Below are 21,331 nucleotides of genomic sequence, written 5' to 3'. Positions count from 1 at the left end.
CTACCGTCTTCCTTCAAATTAAAACCTGATTTGTTAAAATGTGACACATTGACAGTGCCCACTCGTAAGCCATTGCTATACTGTTGTGTATTAGTTCTAGCAAATAAAATAAAATAAAATAATGCAACACAAAAACCAGGCATGTATTATCAGAAGATCAATTCATGTTTATTGAAACTGCTTGCATACAAAATATATTGCACTATAACCAGACATGTAAACCCAGACACCTTAAATGCTAGTAAGTAGTATTTACACAGGGAAACAAAAAATGCCCAAAAGTGCTCACAAGATTTACAGCTTTTTAGACTACCCTGGTTTAAGAATGTACACTTTTTCTTTGCATCTTGTCTTTGAGCTTCTCTAGTAAACAGCCAGCAATGTGCCAAGTTAGCCTTTTTTTATGTGTTATACATTCTGGAGTACGAGAAGAAACATTTGTTGCAGTGTTGCAAGCAAGAAAAAGTCAGTTGGTCATCTTCGGTTGAAAATGCATTGCAAAAAACCCCAATGGAGTAAATGCTGACTGAGGGATGCAAATCACGATCTTGGTGCTGCATTACCCATTTCTTCTCAAATATCGCCATTTAAAATGGGTTTGCATCAAAATTTCCACAAAGAATTCTGAGACAATGTTGAATCTATTCCGTCACCATCTAAACTGTCATAATTAAAATGTGTCTTCAATCCACAAGGTTTCTCAGAAATGTTCAGATTAGCGGAACAATTAGTAAGTAAACATCTCCGTTCATCCAAACAATAATTTTTAAAGATTTTAAATGACCACATTCAATTTCATTTACTCCATCAACTCCGAACCTTTTTGTAATATTGCCCATAAGTATATGAATTTACAAGAGTTCAGTGAAAATATTAGCAATCTAGTTTTAGAAGTGGACAGTCATCCCACAACTGTCATTAAAGTTGGTTATAGCCATAAAGGAAAAAAATTAAATACACCATTCATTCTGCAAACCACATGTATTGTAGATGAACAGAAAAGTCTCTATATATGGTTGAATGCTCTCAGCTATAGTGCTTTCGCACCATTCAAGAGTTGTTTTAGTACAGCACAGTTGGTTTCAAAAGGTCTACCAACCGGGTATGACAAACCCCAAAAACAAATAATGTTGCAATTCCAAAATTGAACAGTTTGTTAAATTTAAATGTCACTGTTGGGTATTAGTCTCATTAGTTGCTCACAGTCACTTCTCTCTTTCTACTGTTTGTTTCGAGCATTTGACAAAGGCAGCCGTTGAAACCTCGTCAGGATGAGTGTTATGATGACATACCTGTCAACCTCTGCCGATAACTGCCCTTATAAATGATTATTGATTCCCCTTACAAACCCCCCAAAAAACCTTACAAACACCGTACGAGTCGTACGGTGTTTGTAAGGTTTTTTGGGGGTTTGTAAGGGGAATCAATAATCATTTATAAGGGCAGTTATCGGCAGAGGTTGACAGGTATGTGATGATGACACACATCTGAACAAATAATTCCATTTCACCACTTCCCTACCGAGTGAGTATACAAGGGCAGCATGCAAGTTTCCAATCGCAATGTACATTTTCTATTATCGTACAAACTTTTCTTGTTGCAACACTATAAGTTAGTATTAAACCCTAAAAACATAACAGCACACAAGTTAACTTCTTATTGTTAAAAAGCTGACTTTAATGATAAGATTTTTTTTTACTGGGAACAGAATACAATAGGACGCATAAACCATCCAACTTTTTCTTCCTCTCATTAATCCTAGGTTTAATATGCTTTAAATCTAAACTTCATCGTTCTTCTAATTCAGTGATGAAAAAAAGTGTATTTTTTTTATACACCACAAGCAAAAAATATTGTGTCCAACAATTTTGAGAATTCTTCATCTTTCAATCTTTTCAATTCAATTTTTCCAATATCCATCTTAAACACACACACGAAAAAATAATAATTACAAGTAATTTGTACGTCTGGCAACGTTTAGGGATGAAATGATTTGAGGCTTGAGCGCACTTTGAAATCCATTAAACTTAAAAAAATTAAATTAAAAAAACCTTGTAAAAGCCCGAAACAATCCAAGCAGAATTGAAAATGTGTTCCTCAAAACCTGAAGCTGTTTATGTAGTTTAAATGAAAAACTCCCAACTAAAAAAAAAAGTTAATTTGCAAGTCAACCTAATTTTAAGTCCTTATATCAAAATGTTTAAGGTAATAGATTGCTGTATTAGTTTTCTTAACATTCTTTGTGACACTTAACAGCATAGAAATTTTATGAATTCACTGTTTTATGTGAAATTGAAAGTTTTGGACCTCTGCTGGAGCGCTACGGACATCATCACTACCAATGTGACTCAACTGTACTATGGATGATACTTTTGTTTTATACAGCAAGTTTATTATCAAGAAATCTAGCATTTAAATGATATCAAACAGCAACAAAAGAAAAAAAAATAAGGATAAGTGCACATTTGAAACAATAGTACAAATCTTTCTTCAGACAATTTATGACATCATTATATACAATATGTCACCTTCTCCTTTTCCACAACACTAAACAACTTCATTCTGTTGATGCTTTATGGAAAGTAAAAAGGTTATTTGTACTCAAACCACTTTTGGATACTTTGCAGAAAATGCCAACCATAAAGATGCAGCCTGACTGCACTGCCAACGGTTAAGTTTAGTGACGAAGAAATGACGACAAATAAGCACAATTAAAAGGAATACTGGCCTCAGAAACTGGAATGTGAGCACGAGGACTTGTGTATATCCAGAGTGTAGCACAGAAAAGAGTGTTGCATGTGCCTAAAAGTTGGAACAAAATTACAAATCAGTCACATGTTCTTAAAAAGGGGGGGACAGAAATGTACAAATCCATGGCACAGAGATAGAAACAGATTTTAAAAAGCCAACTCTGAGTTCCATATTGAACTCCCCATTTGGATTCAAATACATTTTAAATCCTGTTATCTTTGTTGAGGGACAGACAATATGAATTTGTATGCAGGAAATGAAGCAGAGATTGAATCATCAAACCACGCCAAGAAGCAAAACTACAGGCTGCGTGATGCCAGAACAGGATGTGATACATGAATGATATCGCAGGAACAGAATGACTAGGACAGATGAATGTCATCAGTCAACAACCCAGACAATTCGCATTGTATTAAAAGAACAGATTCTTCCTTAACTCCGAGGCTACCATTGACAGCATTAAAACATTCAATCCATTTGAAATGGGAGGGCTAGCAGCGAATAAAAATTAAAAAAAAAAAACTTTTATTTGCTGCCACTATCCCACATCAAATGGCTTGGACGTCTATTAGTGGTAAACTCCTGTCAATTCACAGCAAGATGAAAAGAGCCGCGTGACTGGACGTCTATTCTCATCAATGGCAGTGAACGAGTTAAAAAAAAATTCTTTCGGAATCATCGTGCCAGAAAAGCTTTTAGTATATATTACAAATATACAGATCACTAAATAGACAACACGTAAAGAAGGGATTTCTGGTAGCTTTCCTGTGTTTACAGCTATACATTTTTTTTTATTTTTGAACGCATTTTTTGATTTAGTAGTAGATTGATTGCATCTGCATGCCATGGATTTATGTTTGCTCGACCACACTGGCGGATTTATGCGTTTTTCTAAAATTGAAAAGACCAATTGAACTTGTACATAGGCACCAAGAGACAAAACTGTGAAAAATGTGTGGTGATGCTTTTAAAAAGGTCACCACAAAAGAGTCCAATCTCTTCCAAGCAAGGGCATCTTACCTAAAACGCATTCTTAGGAGTTAAGAAAGCTAAATAAAATATCAAAATCCCAAAGATTTGTTCGAGACATGTCTCCTCCAACTAAATGATGGGTTTATATCTAACTAAGCTAACTGCTTTAGCTAAATGGGATATACTAAACGAGAGCCCAGTTAGGAAACGTTTCCCAGAATGAGATTCCAATAAGCATGAATGTGTTTTGTGTGCATGTACGTTTGCTAGAAGTTTTAGGTCTTAAACTCTCGCTTTGCTTACTTTAGTCCAAAAAGACACTGAAACGCCACAAGGACAGTCCAAAAGACGGACATTCGGTAAATGAGTGTGGTTTATGATCGTCATTTGTACAAACAAACAGGAAAGATAGCATTGATGTGTCATATAAAGTGTTGCCCTCATGTGATCTCATCCTAACTTGTCATCTTGCCAGTTTCGGGATTATTGTGGACGAGTGTGTCTTAAGATCGCCACAGCTATAAGGGGCAATTGCCCTCATTATACCCTACCATCGAAGTCTTGAAACACACACGAGTAATCCTACGGTTTAGTACGAAACTTCACGGTGCAAAGACAGTGAAGGGTAGCATGCGCTTCAGCCATGTTGCTTAATGAGCTAAAAGAAGAAGAAAAAAAGTGTTGCGTTGAAAATTTCTAAACAAGAAACTGCTTTTCGATCAAGCAACTTCATTCCTTACTTGCTGGCTGAGGGAGGAAAACATCCATTCGGTCACAGACCGGCCGGCTGCACTCACTACACGGAGAAGTAAACACAAGTAGCAGACAGGCAAAGGTCTTCACTACAGTAAGCATTCCATGCTGATGGAAGCTCCTGTCTAATAATGTAGTTGACAAAAACGGAATAAGAGAAAAACAAGTGGAAAAAAAAAAAGAATCTGTGAATGGTTAATGAGCGGTTGTTTGCGAATGTGCGTGTGAAGAGTGTGGGTTCATCTCTGAATGTGTGTGTCTAGTGAGAAGGTCCTCCAGTGTTGCATCTACGACACGCCGTTCACCAAGGGGGGAGTATCCTGCTTCTCTTTCTTCACTCCTCGGTCTCGAACGGTTCGCTGTTGATGGCGCGGCGGGCCCTCGGCACCGCCACTGTGCCCACCCTGCGACGAGGGCCCTCCTCCTCTCCCTCCCGAGGAATGTTGCACGCTACGTTCATTGTTCCCATCCACACGAATCTGTGGAATAAAAGAGTGTACTGTGATACAGAAACTAGTGAGAGTGAAGAATTGTTGCTTCAAATTGGTTTGACAATTTAAAAAGGTTTCCGACGCAATATTCTCTAACAAATAAAGGGCATTTTGTTTGAAGACAGAACAAAGAAAAATCCTATTGAAATAAACAAATGAATTCAATTACGACTGAAGGGCAGTGTACCTGCAAGCTATCTTCCTGTGGTCTCGTTTTGGGCTCTCGGATATGACGAGGCCTTGGGTCACTCCATTGAACATCATCACCTGAAAAAAAAACACGGTACAATCAAAACAGAGTATACAACATATTTCCCAACACTGAATTTGATATAATCAAGAATGTTCCGATTACATAATCTTAGAACCCGCGTCTGAGTACAGTCATTTAATTTAATTTTGAACTGCTGATACACAAGCCAATTTGTTAACATTCACTACAACCCTAACATTGGTACTAAAAAAAAAACAAATGTTACATCGAGGGACATAAAAAGGAGCTATTGTTATTTCATTAGCAAACAATTTCATTATTTCTGAAAAAGAAACTCGGAAATCAAATCAGCTGCAAATTACATGAACAACCCCAATTACTATTTTTTTTATATGAGCAGATACATACCTGTCAACCTCTGCCGATAACTGCCCTTATAAATGATTATGATTCCCCTTACAAACCCCCCAAAAAACCTTACAAACACCGTACGAGTCGTACGGTGTTTGTAAGGTTTTTTGGGGGGTTTGTAAGGGGAATCATAATCATTTATAAGGGCAGTTATCGGCAGAGGTTGACAGGTATGCAGATAGGACATTACAACATACTTATGATACTTCCCAAGTAAAAGTGAAAGCGCAAGATAACTTACTTTTATATCCTCCTCTCCCTCTTCCTCCTCCTCCACCTCGCCCCCGAAGTCCTGCCCCACCTGGTCGCCTTCTGCCGTCTGTCCGTCTAGGCAATGTCCCACCTCCTGTCATTAACTCTTCTGTGGGTGCCAGGGACCAATCGCTGAGCTCGTCTCTATGGTCTGATTCCGTCTCTGAAGCGTTGGAAGCCTCTGAGTTGGTGCCTAATGAGATATGTGGAAATCAGTTTAAAATAATAATAAATGAAGTGGTCTCTTTTGTTATCACTGAAGTTTCTAATCAGGTACAATAGCAGTAAAACATAAATGTCTAAAAAGCTTTTTTTTAATTGTTTATGATTGGCAGGTGTGCATGCTATTTCTCTTAGTTTTACAGGAACTTATGTTTTTTATACGTACAAAAAAAAAATCTGACTGATGTTGTATTGGGAGATCACCTGAAGCAAAAGCTGCAGTCCCTCCTCTTCGCCCTCGACCGCCTCTTCCTCCTCCTACATAGGGCTTCCCTCCTCCTGCACCTCTCCCAAGGCCCGTGCCATTATCAAACACGTAGCTTTTGTCTTTCTGATTTCGTGGACCCGCCCCACCTCCGCCCCCACCTCCAATCTGTCTGAGCTGCTCGTCAATCTGAAGACGCTCCAGACGAAGCTGGTCCACCTCCTGCAGGTATTGTGAATGTTGTTGACATGCAACATAACATAACCGTGTATACTTCAAAGACAAGATGATCAATGTCAGGTGCCATTTCATGTGAAACTGGTTTGAAGTATAACAAAAAGAAGTGAAATAGAATTTCTAGAGTACCTTCAGGTAGTTGAGGTGATAGTCCAGTAGTACCGTTGCATTTGAGATGCTTTCCTTGGTCCCCACAAAGACAAAGGGCACCATTCCCTATGGCAAAGAGTGTCAAAAAATGAAAGTCCAAGAAATCGTACACGTCCTTCTGACCCACTTCTCATTTAGAGATAAAATTGGCAGTTACTGCTAGCAATTGTAGAAAACAAATATTTTCATCTAAAGTAAATGACCAAATCGTGCCAGAGAGAGAAACAAGCAACCGGGGAGCGTCTTCATGATATAGACAGAAACAATAACTTCTTAGCATAAAAAAAATCACAATTTTTAATCAATTATTAAGTTTAAAAGAGTAACACAAACTAAAGTTGATTACCATTTTAAAGAAACAAAAACGGTTATGTCCGAAATTTACATATGAATGCCATTGTCCCAGCGTAGTTCTACATCCATAAGTACGGAATTTAATGCATACTATAAGTAAGTTATTTAAATAATAACAAAAATACATTTTATAAATGTGAGCCTGTTATGCCATTTTTGCACACACTTAACCAAATACACTTTAAGTTCCTTTGTGACTCACATCATCTGTTGCTGAGGCTGTTGCCGAGGCTGTTGCCGAGGTTGTTGCTCCTACCAATGGTCCAACCAAAGGCTTTTTGTCATTTTCTGGTTCAATACGAACCCGCACGACACCAGATTTATCAACCACTTCTTGGATTAGTTTACCACTCTTCCCAATCACTTTGCCTAAAAAAGAAAAATCATAATTATCACTATGGACTCATGCAGTTATTTTGCAGAAAATTAGAATATCTGTGAAAAATGGAGAATGTTTAAAGGGGGAGGAAAGCAGTTGTAGTTTCATGTAATTAGGTGATTAGCATCTGAAACAAATATGATTGACATGATTATGTTTTAACTTTTTCATATACCGGTTTATGGTTCCCCTTACTGTCCCTGCGTTTATCTACCGCACTTCCTCCCCAACGCTTTACTAATTTGTCAGTCACATAAATGCCTAATCATGCATTTTTTGTATTCACCCTTCTACATAAATTCTAATATAGTTATCACCCCGACCCTCCCAAAAAAAAACGTAGAAGACTTACTCGATTACTACAGTCATGCGCCTGTTTTTGAGTGACTTTCTCACCTACTAAGTTCCGAGGTACTTTGATGACATCTTCAGAGAATTCCAAGAAACACCGTGCAATACGGACAGCTTCCTGGTCCTTAGATAAACATCAAATATGAAACACACTTTTATGTTGTGAAAATGACATTGATGAGTAATGTATATTCCGGACTATAAGACACACTTTATATAGTTTGGCAAGGCGTGCAACTTTTTTTTTTCTTTCACTCTCTCTCTGACCATAGACAGCCTGTTACGTTGTTGTTTTTGCTATAGTTATATGGAAAACTTATGTGAAAACATGCCTATTTAGCATGTTGCTCTCCATTTTATTTTTACTTTAACATATGTTTGACCATGGTTTTAAATTTAAAAAAAATACCCTGCCAAAAATGTGACATATCTAGTGAGACTCATAAATATATATTTTTTCCTTTTCATTGTGTATTCTTTGGCTGTTGATACTTATATTCCGAAGAATACAAAACGCAAAAGAAAATATTCATGTGTGTATGCAAGCAACACTAATACAAATAAATGCAGAAAATTGAGTTAATTAAAAACATTGATTTAAAAAAAAAAATGTTGAAAGGTTTTAGCCTGAATTAAATCGGATTATTTTAAAATATTGACTAAAGTATGTGGTTGTAAACCATCATAAAATCGTCTCTGATCGAACTTGATTGAACTTGAGACACGCAGAACAACTGGGGGTACAATACCTCTCCGTAAATATGGAATGTACATGTCTCTTCATCAAGGTCGATATTAGTGACTCCGGGGACTTTACGGGCTTGCTGAATGTTGGCACCGTGAGTCCCGATGGCGAGCCCCATTAAATCATCACGCACAACAAATTGTTCATGGAAGCGTGATGCCAGCTGTCGGGAACTCTGCAAGCAAGCAAAACAAAGAAAGTAAATAGGACTTGTACTTTTGATTGGCCGGAAGGGGGGAAATTGATGTCATCACAATTTTCTTCAGCTTTATTTTGTGTGCTTGCCTCGAGTTGTCTGCTAGCCTCTTCATTCCTCAGCATGAGAGACAGTTTGGTGCGGAGGCTCCTGAAGTGCATGTCGCTCATCATGTTGGCCCGCTTATCTGTGACCTCATTCACCGACTGTAACAACATATCAAAATATATCACACTTCAAAAGTCTAACCTCAAACAACTGTAGTAGATTCAAGACAAGATGAACGGTCTCCTCCCCTAAAGTCAAACATAACACTTACACAGATCCCATTTTAGTTCATCACGATTTTGACCACAAAATGATTGCAAAATGTGGTAATAAAAAAAAGCAACACATACCAAGATGACCAGCTGCTTCTTCTCAGAATCATAGGTGACACTGAACGCTCCCACAGCCTTTTTATAGTCTTTGTGTGCCGATTCCTTAGAACACCTGTAAGATGAAATATCATTAGTGACAGTTACATTTTGAATTACATATGCAAGGAAATTATCAATTAACCGAAGTGTTTTTCTAACATTGTTAAACATTGGCCCCTATCTGATTTCTAATATTTGCTCCAATGTTTATCACACCAACGGCTCATATAAAGCCATCGTTCAGGAGTTGCATCTTGTATAATTGTTCGTTGTTCCCCAAAGATTTCAAAATTGGCTTGATGATTCTTAACATTGATGAGTGAAAAATAGGATTCGAATTCCTTTTCACGGAAATGGATATGGTGTACTTACATCTGCCGTAGATCGTCAGGGACATCCAGTCTGATTTTGAGGAAGGTAGTTTTTGTGGCTGGTTTGCTGGGATTGATCGGCCGTAGCCGCTCCAGCGTGACAATCTCGTTTAATGTCGCGTCACAGGCAGCATACTCTATAACATAGAACTACAGACACATCAAATTATAAGAACACGGACTATCAAATAGAAGGAATAAAACTAAAGCATCAGTCAGATGTAAGGGTCTTTATAAATAAATACCACCGATAAAGAAAAACACTCAAACGAGACAAAAAAAAATAGTGACCTGGTATTTGGTAAACTTTTCAAATGCTATACAGTGACATATTTTGTTCATCGAGTGTTTGCAGGTTGATTCCGTACAGCCTATTTCAGATAATGGTCCTGAATTTCCTACAACTTAATGTACATAAATTCCATATTATCAAAAATAAAAGAAATTGATGAGATAAAAATCTCTAGAATAGAGGGACGGTCCAAAAGACAGACAGCTGGTCAGACTAATTTCTCGTCCAAAGTTGGACATATTTATGATGAGTGATGAAAAGACTTGAAAACTGATATAAAAGGCATACCTGTCAACCTCTGCTGATAACTGCCCTTATAAATGATTATGATTTCCCCTTACAACCCCCCAAAAAACCTTACAAACACCGTACGAGTCGTACGGTGTTTGTAAGGTTTTTGGGGGGTTTGTAAGGGGAAATCATAATCATTTATAAGGGCAGTTATCGGCAGAGGTTGACAGGTAAGAAAAGGTGAACTGCCTCACTGAAAATCAAGACAAATGCGCCTGCTAGTTGTGCTCTCCTGAGCAAAATTTAAAAAGACATGCGAGTCCTGCCCACTGGGCGTGCTGTGAATGAAAACTTAAACTGAAGCAGAGAAACGAAAGTGAAATGGTTTGGACCGAGTAACTGAAGCACAGAAACAAAAGTGAAACAATGAACAGACTGAGTCCTACCTCTCCTTTAACCATGCGAACTTTGGCCAACCACCATCCACATGGTTCCTTGTCATTTGCCCTGGAATACACCTGGCAAAACCCACATTTTAAATATTATTCATCACCAAACATTGACAAAAATAGATAAAACTCCCAAAACAGAAAATATATTTATTGGCATTGTTCCCACCTCAACCTCATCGCTCTCGTTTATTTCTTTGCAGAACCCTGTTGGAGGAGGAAATCGCACATCCTGCAATGGGATCTGGCGCTCCGGCTGCCAACTAATACAGAAACAAGAAATTTATTTGATCACTGCCTGCACTACAGTAATGTCCATGTTGTTGGCACTTTTGCATGACTCACTTGTTTTCAAATGCAACTGTGATGGAGCCTTCGTGGACATCCTTCACAAATGCCTAAAGAAGCACAGAGGTCAAATGAAAGATGTTTAAAAACATTCAGAAATACAAAAGGTGGGCAAACTTCAATCCTGGTATGTTTTATAACCTCAGCCACATTAAATCTGTGCTGACAGTTTGGCTCACTCTGAAGTTGTAAAATCTCTGGATTTGTACACATCAAATGTTGAAAGTAGGACATGCGATGCCCTGAAGGACACCAGACAAAGTGGCTTGCCTGTGGGTTGCCGGTGTCCTGAGTGTGACAGACTACAAGTAACGAATGCACAGAAGCCAAATGAAAAACAGACAGGACACAAAATCGGTAACGATGAGAAGTAGGCTAAAATGATGGGATCTACGACATAGCCAGTTAATTGGAAAATTCCAAATGTTTTACTAAAAAGTCACTCCATAGACACATATTTTGTCAATTAATTACATTTAGTTATTAGGATTAAATACATCTATATGCATACAAACCAACGGGAGGGACCACCAATGTACAAAATGAATGTTACAAGTAGGGATATCCGCATCACAAATTTTTGCACCCGAGTGCACCTGATTTTGAGGATCTGCTGATATTTCCAATCTGATAACCGCAGCAATGTACAGAGGATGAAATGACTGACTAAATTGAAGTAAATTCAAGGTGATATTTTGTTCTATATGTTAGCTGAAAAAATTACACTGCATCCCAAAATAAATTGTCATTTTTTTTGTGGATTCATTATTTTTGCTGGAAATTTTGAATATTTTCATTTGCTATAGGTGGTTCCCTAGAGAAAAGTAAAGTGAAACAGTTACATCTTCTTATAATATAAAGCAATACATTGATAAGATCAAAAGTATTAATGATTTAACCCAGTAAGAAAGCCCCCATGTCCTGTCCCAAGAGCACAAGTGCCCCCTAGTGTTTACTCATGGACAGATAAATACATTTTCGACCATTAAAATAAAACCATCATGTCTGAGGTTTGGTGCCAAATAAAAACTGGAAGTCTGAAATCTGCACTTTTGAGTAATGTTGAGGAAATCAGACTATGTAAAAGGGTTAATTATTTTAATACACCAAGAGAGGTCGTAGGACTCACACTCAGAGTACAATTTTCTCTTAGCACTGTAACGTAATTGTTATAAAATACTGTAACCGCATTTTCTATGGCAATCACTGTTATTATTGTGACATCAAGTGAGCATGCAGCTCTAGTAAGCGCCCAGGCAAATAAAACATCAGCAGCGCACTAATTGCTAACTTATCAAGATGTGCTTTGGAAAACGCATCTATTATAATTTGGGGGGTTTTGCATTTAATTTTTTTTGCGTTGTAACCCTTAAACACTGAAAAAAAAAATCAATAAAATGACATGACCGGATCGGGGACATCGCTTGTTACGGGTCTAAAATTATGAGGACGCAAGTACAATCAAATTTAATTATCGACAATATAAAGAACTCTGCGTGTCAGCGACTTGAGTGGTTAGCATGTCGGCCTCACAGCTCTGGGGCCTGTGTTCAAATCCAGGTCAGTTCACCGGTGTGGCGTTTGCATGTTCTCCCTGGGCCTGTGTGGGTTTTTCTCCAGGTACTCCGGTTTCCTTCCACATTCCAAAGACATGCATGGGAGGCTGAATGGACACTCTAAATTGCCCCTAGGTATGAGTGTGAGTGCGAATGGTTACGGTTGTCCGTCTGCTTGTGCCCTGCGATCGGCAGGGTGTCCCCCGCCAGCTGGGATAGGCTCCAGCACCCCCTGCAATCCTAGTGAGGGTAAAGCAGTTCAGAAAATGAATGAATGAATAAAGGATTGATTAAACATATCTTAATAATACGGACCAAATGAATGTTGTGACTTAGTTGCTCCCATAATAAATACATGTCACTAGACATTTGTCATTGTCAACTCTAATAAAAAAACACTGCACTTTGGCTTCATTATAAGCAGCCAAAATGTAAAATGTTTAACAGGCTGTGATCCATTGTTTTCAAAATCACTTCACACTTAATTCACTGCACGTCATTTTGAACGATCCCACCACACACGTTGTAAATTCGTTTATACAACCATCCATTTTCCCTTTTGCTCTTGATGGGAAACAAATAACCTGGATCTGATTGCAGCTGACTCATGAAGAGAAACTTAGACTGGTCCCTAGTATCGCAGGGCCCATAAAGACAAATAATCATTCACAAACAATCACGCGTAAGTAATATCAAGTTTCAAATTACCCAAGCAGAATAGGTTTGGGACATCAGAGGAAGCTATTACTTGGCGTAAAATTCATACAAGAGCAGGGAGAACATGCACACTATATTCGAGGCTAAAACCAACAACCTTTTGAATTTGAAAAAAAAATGTAATAACCATTAATACATCTATAAATTACATATATATTTTAACAATGCTTTCAATTCCACGACAGCTGACTACGCTGACAGTGATCATTCACACCCTGTCAAAATTAACTGGACGTCTATCGCCGTCAATGGCAAACAAGGAGTTATGTAACGAAATGAAACCAAACTAAAATGAAATGTGTGAGATATCGACATTAGGACGATTATGAAAGAACATATATAGAAGAATAGCCATCCATATATTAGTATGACTGATCGACAACTGCTTGCTTCACTCAATGAAATCACATTTCATTCGGTTAAGAATGAGCACCAGCACTGTTTCTACTAAAAGTGCCTTAGATCACAGGCAAAATATGATCCACCAAGAAAGTAGACATGCTGTCAGGCGCAGATTTCGAATTAACAGCGTCATCTTTGTTGTTTACCGGCGCAGTGCGAGCGAGGAACACGGAGGCCGGAGCAGGTACTTCAATCAATGCTACTCCAACCGGGAAATTGCTCACGGTACGTACGCATCGCATGCTGCTTTGCAAAAAAAAATGATTAGGAATTTTCAAAAAAATCGCAACTTACCTTATAGAAGGCACCGCTTGTTCCTCGCACTTCCACTAGTAGTTCATCCATGATGCTTGATACCACAGCTCGCTAGCTAGCTAACCACAGTTAGCGATTGGGGTAGCTAGCTAGCTGGCTAGCCTGATGCTAGCCAAGGCAGAGGGTTCGAGGGAAACAAATAAATGTGTAGCCGGAAAACGATCCCTAGTACTGCGAGTTCGTCAAATCTCGATTTTGTTGAAAGCTAACATACGAATTTGTATTTACGAGTAATCAAAGACGACGCATGTAGACCGCGCAAGGGTTTGCTCGTAGTAGATAGTTAATGTTGTGTGATTAGTGGTTAGGCAGCAACTGCTGCTACTCGCATCTATGTGACGTCTCCGGTTTCTTCCTCGACTCAGCTCCGAGGCTGCTTACGTTCACGAAGAACTAGTGCTGCTATCCCCAGGTTACTCATTAGAAGAACTGAATGATCAAAAGGAAAATCTAAATTACGAAGCCACTCATTTTACGCAAATAACATCTTAAAAATAACTCAATCAGTGGCACGTCATTCTTGTCATAGATGTGCCCGTCCCACCTCATCTATCCCACGTTTTGCATTTGTAAGACGAAATATTGAAGAAAAATAATTATGTCATGTAGAGAATACATTTTTGGGAAAATACATTTTTCTCACTAACATCCATCCATTGGAAAGGAGGCCAATATGGAAAGGTGACCATCCTGTTTACTGATTTAGGTTATTTATTCCTATATTTTTTTTAATTTATTTTCTTTATTTTAAAGTCAAATAAAACATGAGAAAAAATACAGGCAAAGCCCTCAAACATCACAGAGAAAAATTGTCTGCCTTTTCACAATACCCCCATGGTAAATATCTAACAATTATTTCCAAGTGAAGTTTATGTTTTGTATGAATCATGACATACTTGTGGATGACTGTTCCTTAAAAGTAACAAGATGTTTTTTAACAAAGCATTGTCCTGATTTTTTATACAGATTACGCTAATATTTTTTCAGATCCATTAAAATGAGAGAACAACAAAGATGAAGCTGCACAAGCGGCCGAGCGGTTTATTAAGTTTATAGTAAATCACTAAAACCTACACCTTGGAGGGTTTACTGAAATGTTCGTTCATGTGAATTATTTCCATGTGAACCACAGCACGGTGTCCCTTGGCATATAACTTAATCTGGCAGGTATCTCAATGTCAAGCATATTGGATGTCAGTAGATTGTAAATAGTGATCATCACTGCCTTAGCCCTGTATAGACAGGTTTTCAGCCCATCTCTATCTAAATGGGGGCTTTTAAATGACTGTGGAAAACACTTTGACAGAGAAAATGATGGAAAATATTGTGTTTTACGAGAAGTTATATGTCATTCGGCTCTTCTTGCATTTGTATATAAAGGCAAAGAGTACATTTCCTATTTGGTTAAGAAGCAACACATTTTTAAGCATTATCCTATGCTATGTCCAAGATATGCGATTTTCCCTCTGTATTCATGTTTTCACAGTGATTTTACGCCAGTCATAGTTTTTTGATGGTACAAATGATATAATATTGATGATTATATACCATGATCTAAAACTCCCATACAGTAAGGTCCTGATGGTAAACTGGATCATCAAACTCAGAATTGCATTATGAAGGCAAGGGTTGCATGAAGGACATATGAAATACATTTCCTTCCAGGTTAAAATAATATTCAAAATATTTTGCTACTAATGCTGTTTAAAATGTGTGTACTGGTTCTGTAAATGGTTTTTGTTTTTGTCACTTTTCTCAGTTTTCTAAGTGAAGTTTATCTGTTTTTTTTTATTTGTGATGTATTCATGACCTGTACACTAAGTAGAAAATGATTTGAGAATCATTGTAATCTGTTTTCATGTATACCCTAACATAATGGTATTCCAGGTTGTGTGTACTGTATATTATAGTTTCATACAAAATGAAACACTCCAAAAAGCTTTCTGTCCAAGTCCTTGTTAAGTTTATACAATGCCCAAACTTAATAGAATTGAAGTTGCTGTGTCCTGTATATTATAGTCTTGTATAGAATGAAAACACTCCAAAAGCTTTCTGTCTAACTCCTTGTTAAGCACTATATACTCCCCAAGTGAAGTGTTATTGTCTTTCTTTTCATTTGTTGTTACTTTTTGTCTTTCTGCTCCCTCATTAATTATGGGTCATTGTTCAAATACTTTTTACAGGCCCCTATTCAAGCGAAGAAAATCCCAAACATAGCTCATTGCAGTAAAAAGATCCCTTCTTTTCAGATCTCATGAGTACGAATGTAATGTTGATCGTCTTTTCTTGTTCTCAAGTCCACACCTCCACTTCTATATGTTCCATTGAGCATCATCTTGCTCCTAAACCAGTAAAAATGCTTTAAGACTTTTCATTTATGTCCCCATCATCATTTTTCTCCCCCTCCTTCACATGCATCGTTATTCTGATATACACTATTCCGTTCCAGTACTTGCCCTAATTGCATTTTACTTCAACAAAGACAATTACTTTTTGTTTCAGTCTCTTGAGTGAGTCGCACTCTGCCGTCCTCGCGCTCCACGTCTCTGTAGAGTAAAGATTTTTGGGCTTTCAGTCGACAGGCCAGTGACATAAAGATCGAGTCCACATTCTGACTCTCTTTCGGGTCTTTTGCAGACGTTTCAAACAGAAGCATGTTGTGAGAATCTGCAAACTTCAATGCTGTGTTGGATGGTACCTGGGGAAAGGATTATTACTACAGATCATTAAAACAGAGGAATCGAGCACTACGTATTATCATTTGATTGAATTTCCATGATCAAACATGGGTAAAATACAACACATGTTTTTAATACTACTTGTCCTTTTTGAGGCTAGTAAATGAGACAAAAACAATCTACAGCTTGAAAGTGTAAATAATCAGCAATCATTGCAAATTGGTTATAATCAATTAATGGATTATTCATTTATAAAGACCATTCTCGATCATGTGCTTTCTGCTGTAAGTAATGCATAAACCTACTGACCTGTATTTGGTCCACCAGATCACACTTGTTCCCTACGAGGACTCGGGGTACTGATGCTGAAACCCGATGACCGTTACATTCCTGCAAGAAAAACAAGCACGTGATTCAGGACAAGCAATTGAGGTGATTTTTGAAGTATTATGATAAACAGGCAAATAGTATGTACGCCATTGCAGAGTGCAACGTACTGTGTAGTGGTTACAAAATTGGTTAAAATGCATAAAACATAAAATAATAACTATTGATTTGATCACTAGTGGTTGCTGTGACACACTGAAAAAAAAGAAGCTTAAAATGTTACAATTAGTTGAGTATTTAATGAATACACATTTTTATCCATTATGAAAATGATACAATCATCTTTTGACAAATTCTCCTAAAATACAACAGAAAGAAGATGGTATATGGTATAAATGATACATCATTTTCATAATAGGCGAAAATGTGTAGCTGTTACAGCACTAAAATTTTACCTTGACCATCTTCTTTCTGTTGTATTTTAAGAGAATTTGTCAAAAGAACAATCATTTCAAACGGGTAAGAAAAAAAGATATTCTTTAGAGTATCAACAGTGAGAAAGCTAACATCCAAATAACCATCAAGGCCTCATCATACTTTGTACTATAATTGTTCAAACTCACCTCTATCCATGTTTGAAGATTGCGGAAGGAAGCCATTTTGGTGACATCATAAACAAAGACAACTGCGTGTACATTACGGTAGTAGTGCTCAACCATGGATTTACGAAATCGTTCCTGGCCAGCTGTGTCCCATACCTGGACCTGAAATTAGATAAGGGTTTGATGAACATTCGAAACATGTGGTCATTGAAATATCCTATAAAAATATTCTGACTAGGAAGTAATGATTAGACCCATGACGCCTTAAACAACAGCCGTATCTACAGTTGTGGTCAAAAGTTTACATACACTTGTGAAGAACATAATGTCATGGCTCTCTTGAGTTTCCAGTTATTTCTATAACTGATTTTTCTCTGATAGAGTGATTGGAACAGATACTTCTTTGTCACAAAAACATTCATGAAGTTTGGTTCTTTTATGACTTTATTATGGGTTAACAGAAAAAGTGATCAAATCTGCTGGGTCAAAAAATATACATACAGCAACACGAATTAGCAATTTTGGTGACTTAGAAAGTTGTGTCAGTGAAATGAAGCCTTCTCAGCATAGCTCAAAGCTTAGCAGTGTTCCATTTATGTCACAATCTTTGAAATTGAAAACAGCTACAAGACTCAAGGTAGGTGGTTGTTGTGCCTGGCTGGGCTGTACCTGGAATGCATCTCTTTGTACAAAGTACAATATACAAAGTATGTATATGCATTTATGTACAATGACAATAAAGCTTTCAATTCAATTTAATTCGATAAGCACTTTGGAAAATGAATCAATGATTAGTATTCCACTAATAGTATTGAAAGTGGTGAATTACGTTCTTATATCACACACATTATACACTGTACATCTCATTTTCTGAGCCGCTTTTTCCTCACTAGGGTCATGGGGGGTGCTGGAGCCTATCCCAACTGACTTTGGGCCAGAGGCGGGGACACCCTGAATTGGTGGCCAGCCAATCGCAGGGCACAAGGAGACAAACAACCATTCACGCTCACACTCATACCTAGGGGCAATTTATAGTGTGCAATCAACCTACCATGCATGTCTTTGCAATGTGGGAGGAAACCGGAGTACTCGAAGAAAACCCAGGTCACCCACTGTGAGGCCAACATTCTCAATAATTTAAACAAGCCAACATATAATATATTTTTTTTAACCTTTTTGTGACAAAGCAGTCTTAGAGCATGGAGATGTTACAGAAAGGAGAAAAGTGGTCAGATGAGATTTATAAGGGGGATGGGAGCATATTATGCACATTTGTGGCAATCAAATGGATATGTGGGGAGGTAATTTTGGACCTTGTTTGATATGGCAATAAAGAGCCAATAAAATGTGTACAATATTTATGCAAGAATGCATATGCAATTCTATCATTTTCTTTAGAGAATCCCAATCCTTTTCTCAATATCAGATAACTGTATTCAGCAAGCACAGGTCACCAGTATAAAATACTTTCATTCACTCTACGATTGACTATACCTGGATTGGAAATGTTATGCATGACTATATTATCAAATATTCTACCGAAGCCTCAATTTAATTTCCTGATTTGAAGTGGATGTCATGTTTTTTTTCTCAAATGCTTGCTTTCACTTCACTGACCATTTACAAACTTTCACGTTCACTAGAAGTGAAATAATCTTAGCACGCATTACACAATAACAACATAAATTATAAGTGATCCCCAGTTTTCTCGACAACAATACAAATTTAACAAAACAAATACATAGAATAGAGATTTTTCTCCATATTATATTACTGCAAAAAACAAAACAAAAACCTTAGTTGGCAAAATACTAATGGACAAAGTGCCTTGGTTTGACCGCAGAGGCAGTTGTTAATCAAATGCCAACATCATTTTGCTGATTTAGAATAACAATTAGTTATCAGTCAGTGTTGTAATTGACACCACAGAAGACGCATAATGACAAATGTCGTCATTATTGTGATGAAGTAAGTGGATCATGGAGTAGCTAGAGTGACATTTTGTATGTAGAGGCCAGGTCCATTGGACCCCGATGATGTGTAGGAGGAGGGGGGGGGGGGGGGGGGGGGGGACAAGGAAACACCTCCGATTCACATCCAGACACGCTAATATTACCTTGATCGTCTCTCCTTCGATTTCCACCGCTTTTTCACTGAAGTCCACGCCGATCGTGGCTTCGGTCTGATCGGGAAAGCTCCCCCCAGTGAAGCGGAACGTCAGACACGTCTTTCCCACATTGGAGTCCCCAATAACGATGATCTTAAAGATCCGAGTCTGAATGCTCAGTTCCAGGGAGGAGGTGCTTAGGTCCGCGGAAGACGTGAAGCTGGCGCCAGCCTCGTTGCTGCTGCTGGCCCGGCTCCGGTTTCGGTAAACGTCCATGGATGATGTCAGGATGGTGACATTGTCGTCTGCTCGGCTCGGCCGAGGTACCCTCCGTCCTCCTCGGCTCTCCTCCTCTGGGGAATCGTTGGTCATGTTGCCCGTGGAGCAGATGCGAAAATCGGGATGCGAGAGTGGAGATAGGAGAGGTGGAAGAAGAATGGATGGATGGAGTGAAGGGAGGTGACGGGGAAAAGAAGGAGGAGACTTGTTGTGTCGTGCCGGGAAGGGCAGAACATTTAAAAACACACGAGCGAAGGGAGGAAAAATCATGTATAGTATTCTGTAGAAGTATTAATAATGATATAAATGTGGATCTTTCTCGCATATGTTCTTGGACCACTATATGTAGGCCCTTACACTTGCACTATTAAGCCTAGTCATGCTCCCTACATGAGTATAGCCTATCTCAAATTGAGTTTTTACAGAGAGATGGTAGCTCTTTCAATTTGAATATTTGAGTTTATCAAGCGTCAAACCACTATAAATCACCTTTCAGTAAAAGGAAACTTTTAGTATATATTTTAATCAAGTGTCAGACCTATTGTTGCCCTCTACATTGATTTATTCATTCGTATTCTGAACCGCTTATTTTCACCAGGGTCGCGGGGGGTGCTGGAGCCTATCCCAGCCAACTACGGACACCAGGCTGAAGACATCCTAAATCGGTGGCCAGCCAATCGCAGGGCATAAGGAGATGCACAACCATTCAAACTCACACATACCTAGGAATAATTTAGAGTGTTCAACCAGCCTACTCTGCATGTTTTGGGAATGTGGGAGGAAACTGGAGTACCCGGAGAAGACCTACACAAGCCTGGGGAGAACATGCAAACACCACACGGTGAGGACCCACATAGGGTCGAACCCTCCACTGTGAAGCCAACACGCTAAGCACTCGGACGCTGTGCCGCACATTATCTTGATGTGAAATACTTCAATGTGTTCATCCACAATTCCATTGAATTATTGGTGGATATAACACTTAAAACAAGAGTTTGAGTGTGCAACAGGAGTTCTCCAACTAGTCGTGATCTGATTAGTTGCATATCATCACATTCCATGAAGTAACATGGCCTCAATGCACAGGATTGCTGTGCTGTCAGATTCCAGCCCTGATTAAAACAAAGTGGTTTCTAATTCTGTGCACTCCCCTTTTAGAAAATTCAGTTAAAAAAACTACTACACTGTGCAAGTATGCATTCAATATATTCAAATTCTTTGTACATTTCCTATTTAGTTTCAGAATAAATGATTTGTAATATTAAAATGTAAGTAATAGGTATACTTGGTTGCACAAGTTGTGTGGTTTTAGAGCTAAAAACATGTAGAACAAATCTTGAAAGTGAAAGCTGAATGAACAAAAGAAATTAAATCGGTGTCACTCAGCATTTACAAAAATTTAGGCGTGAAAAATCGTTGCTAGATATGTAAGCCGCTTTACTTCCATCCTGACACACACTAGGAAATAATCCCAAACACGTTGGCAAACGCTGTCCCTCCTTATTATCGACGTGACACTGTTTTTGTGATATGCACCAGCGCACAAACACATGTG

General features: G+C 38.3%; 2 protein-coding genes across 2 annotated transcripts; both read right to left on the bottom strand.

Moving 5' to 3' along the window:
* Positions 1–1,830: 1,830 nt before the first annotated feature.
* On the bottom strand, positions 1,831–14,117 carry LOC144082324 (fragile X messenger ribonucleoprotein 1 homolog B-like). Its single transcript, XM_077609394.1, has 15 exons — positions 13,763–14,117; positions 10,791–10,843; positions 10,615–10,708; positions 10,443–10,514; positions 9,475–9,623; positions 9,082–9,175; positions 8,773–8,889; positions 8,492–8,662; positions 7,788–7,866; positions 7,215–7,381; positions 6,638–6,724; positions 6,271–6,493; positions 5,834–6,037; positions 5,155–5,234; positions 1,831–4,955 (listed from the first exon to the last, which is right to left on the bottom strand). The coding sequence occupies exons 1-15, from the start codon at positions 13,811–13,813 to the stop codon at positions 4,764–4,766; spliced, it is 1,833 nt and encodes a 610-aa protein (XP_077465520.1). The 5' UTR covers positions 13,814–14,117; the 3' UTR covers positions 1,831–4,763.
* A 681-nt stretch (positions 14,118–14,798) lies between these two features.
* Positions 14,799–19,950, bottom strand: LOC144082325 (ras-related protein Rab-33A-like). Its single transcript, XM_077609395.1, has 4 exons — positions 19,507–19,950; positions 17,412–17,552; positions 16,771–16,851; positions 14,799–16,481 (listed from the first exon to the last, which is right to left on the bottom strand). Exons 1-4 carry the CDS (start codon positions 19,867–19,869, stop codon positions 16,257–16,259), a joined length of 810 nt encoding a protein of 269 aa, XP_077465521.1. The 5' UTR covers positions 19,870–19,950; the 3' UTR covers positions 14,799–16,256.
* Positions 19,951–21,331: the final 1,381 nt, after the last annotated feature.

This window comes from Stigmatopora argus, chromosome 9, assembly GCF_051989625.1.
Source record: "Stigmatopora argus isolate UIUO_Sarg chromosome 9, RoL_Sarg_1.0, whole genome shotgun sequence".
Taxonomy (NCBI): domain Eukaryota; kingdom Metazoa; phylum Chordata; class Actinopteri; order Syngnathiformes; family Syngnathidae; genus Stigmatopora; species Stigmatopora argus.
The sequence above is the reverse complement of the archived record's forward strand: the minus strand, read 5'-3'. Positions and strand labels throughout refer to the sequence as shown.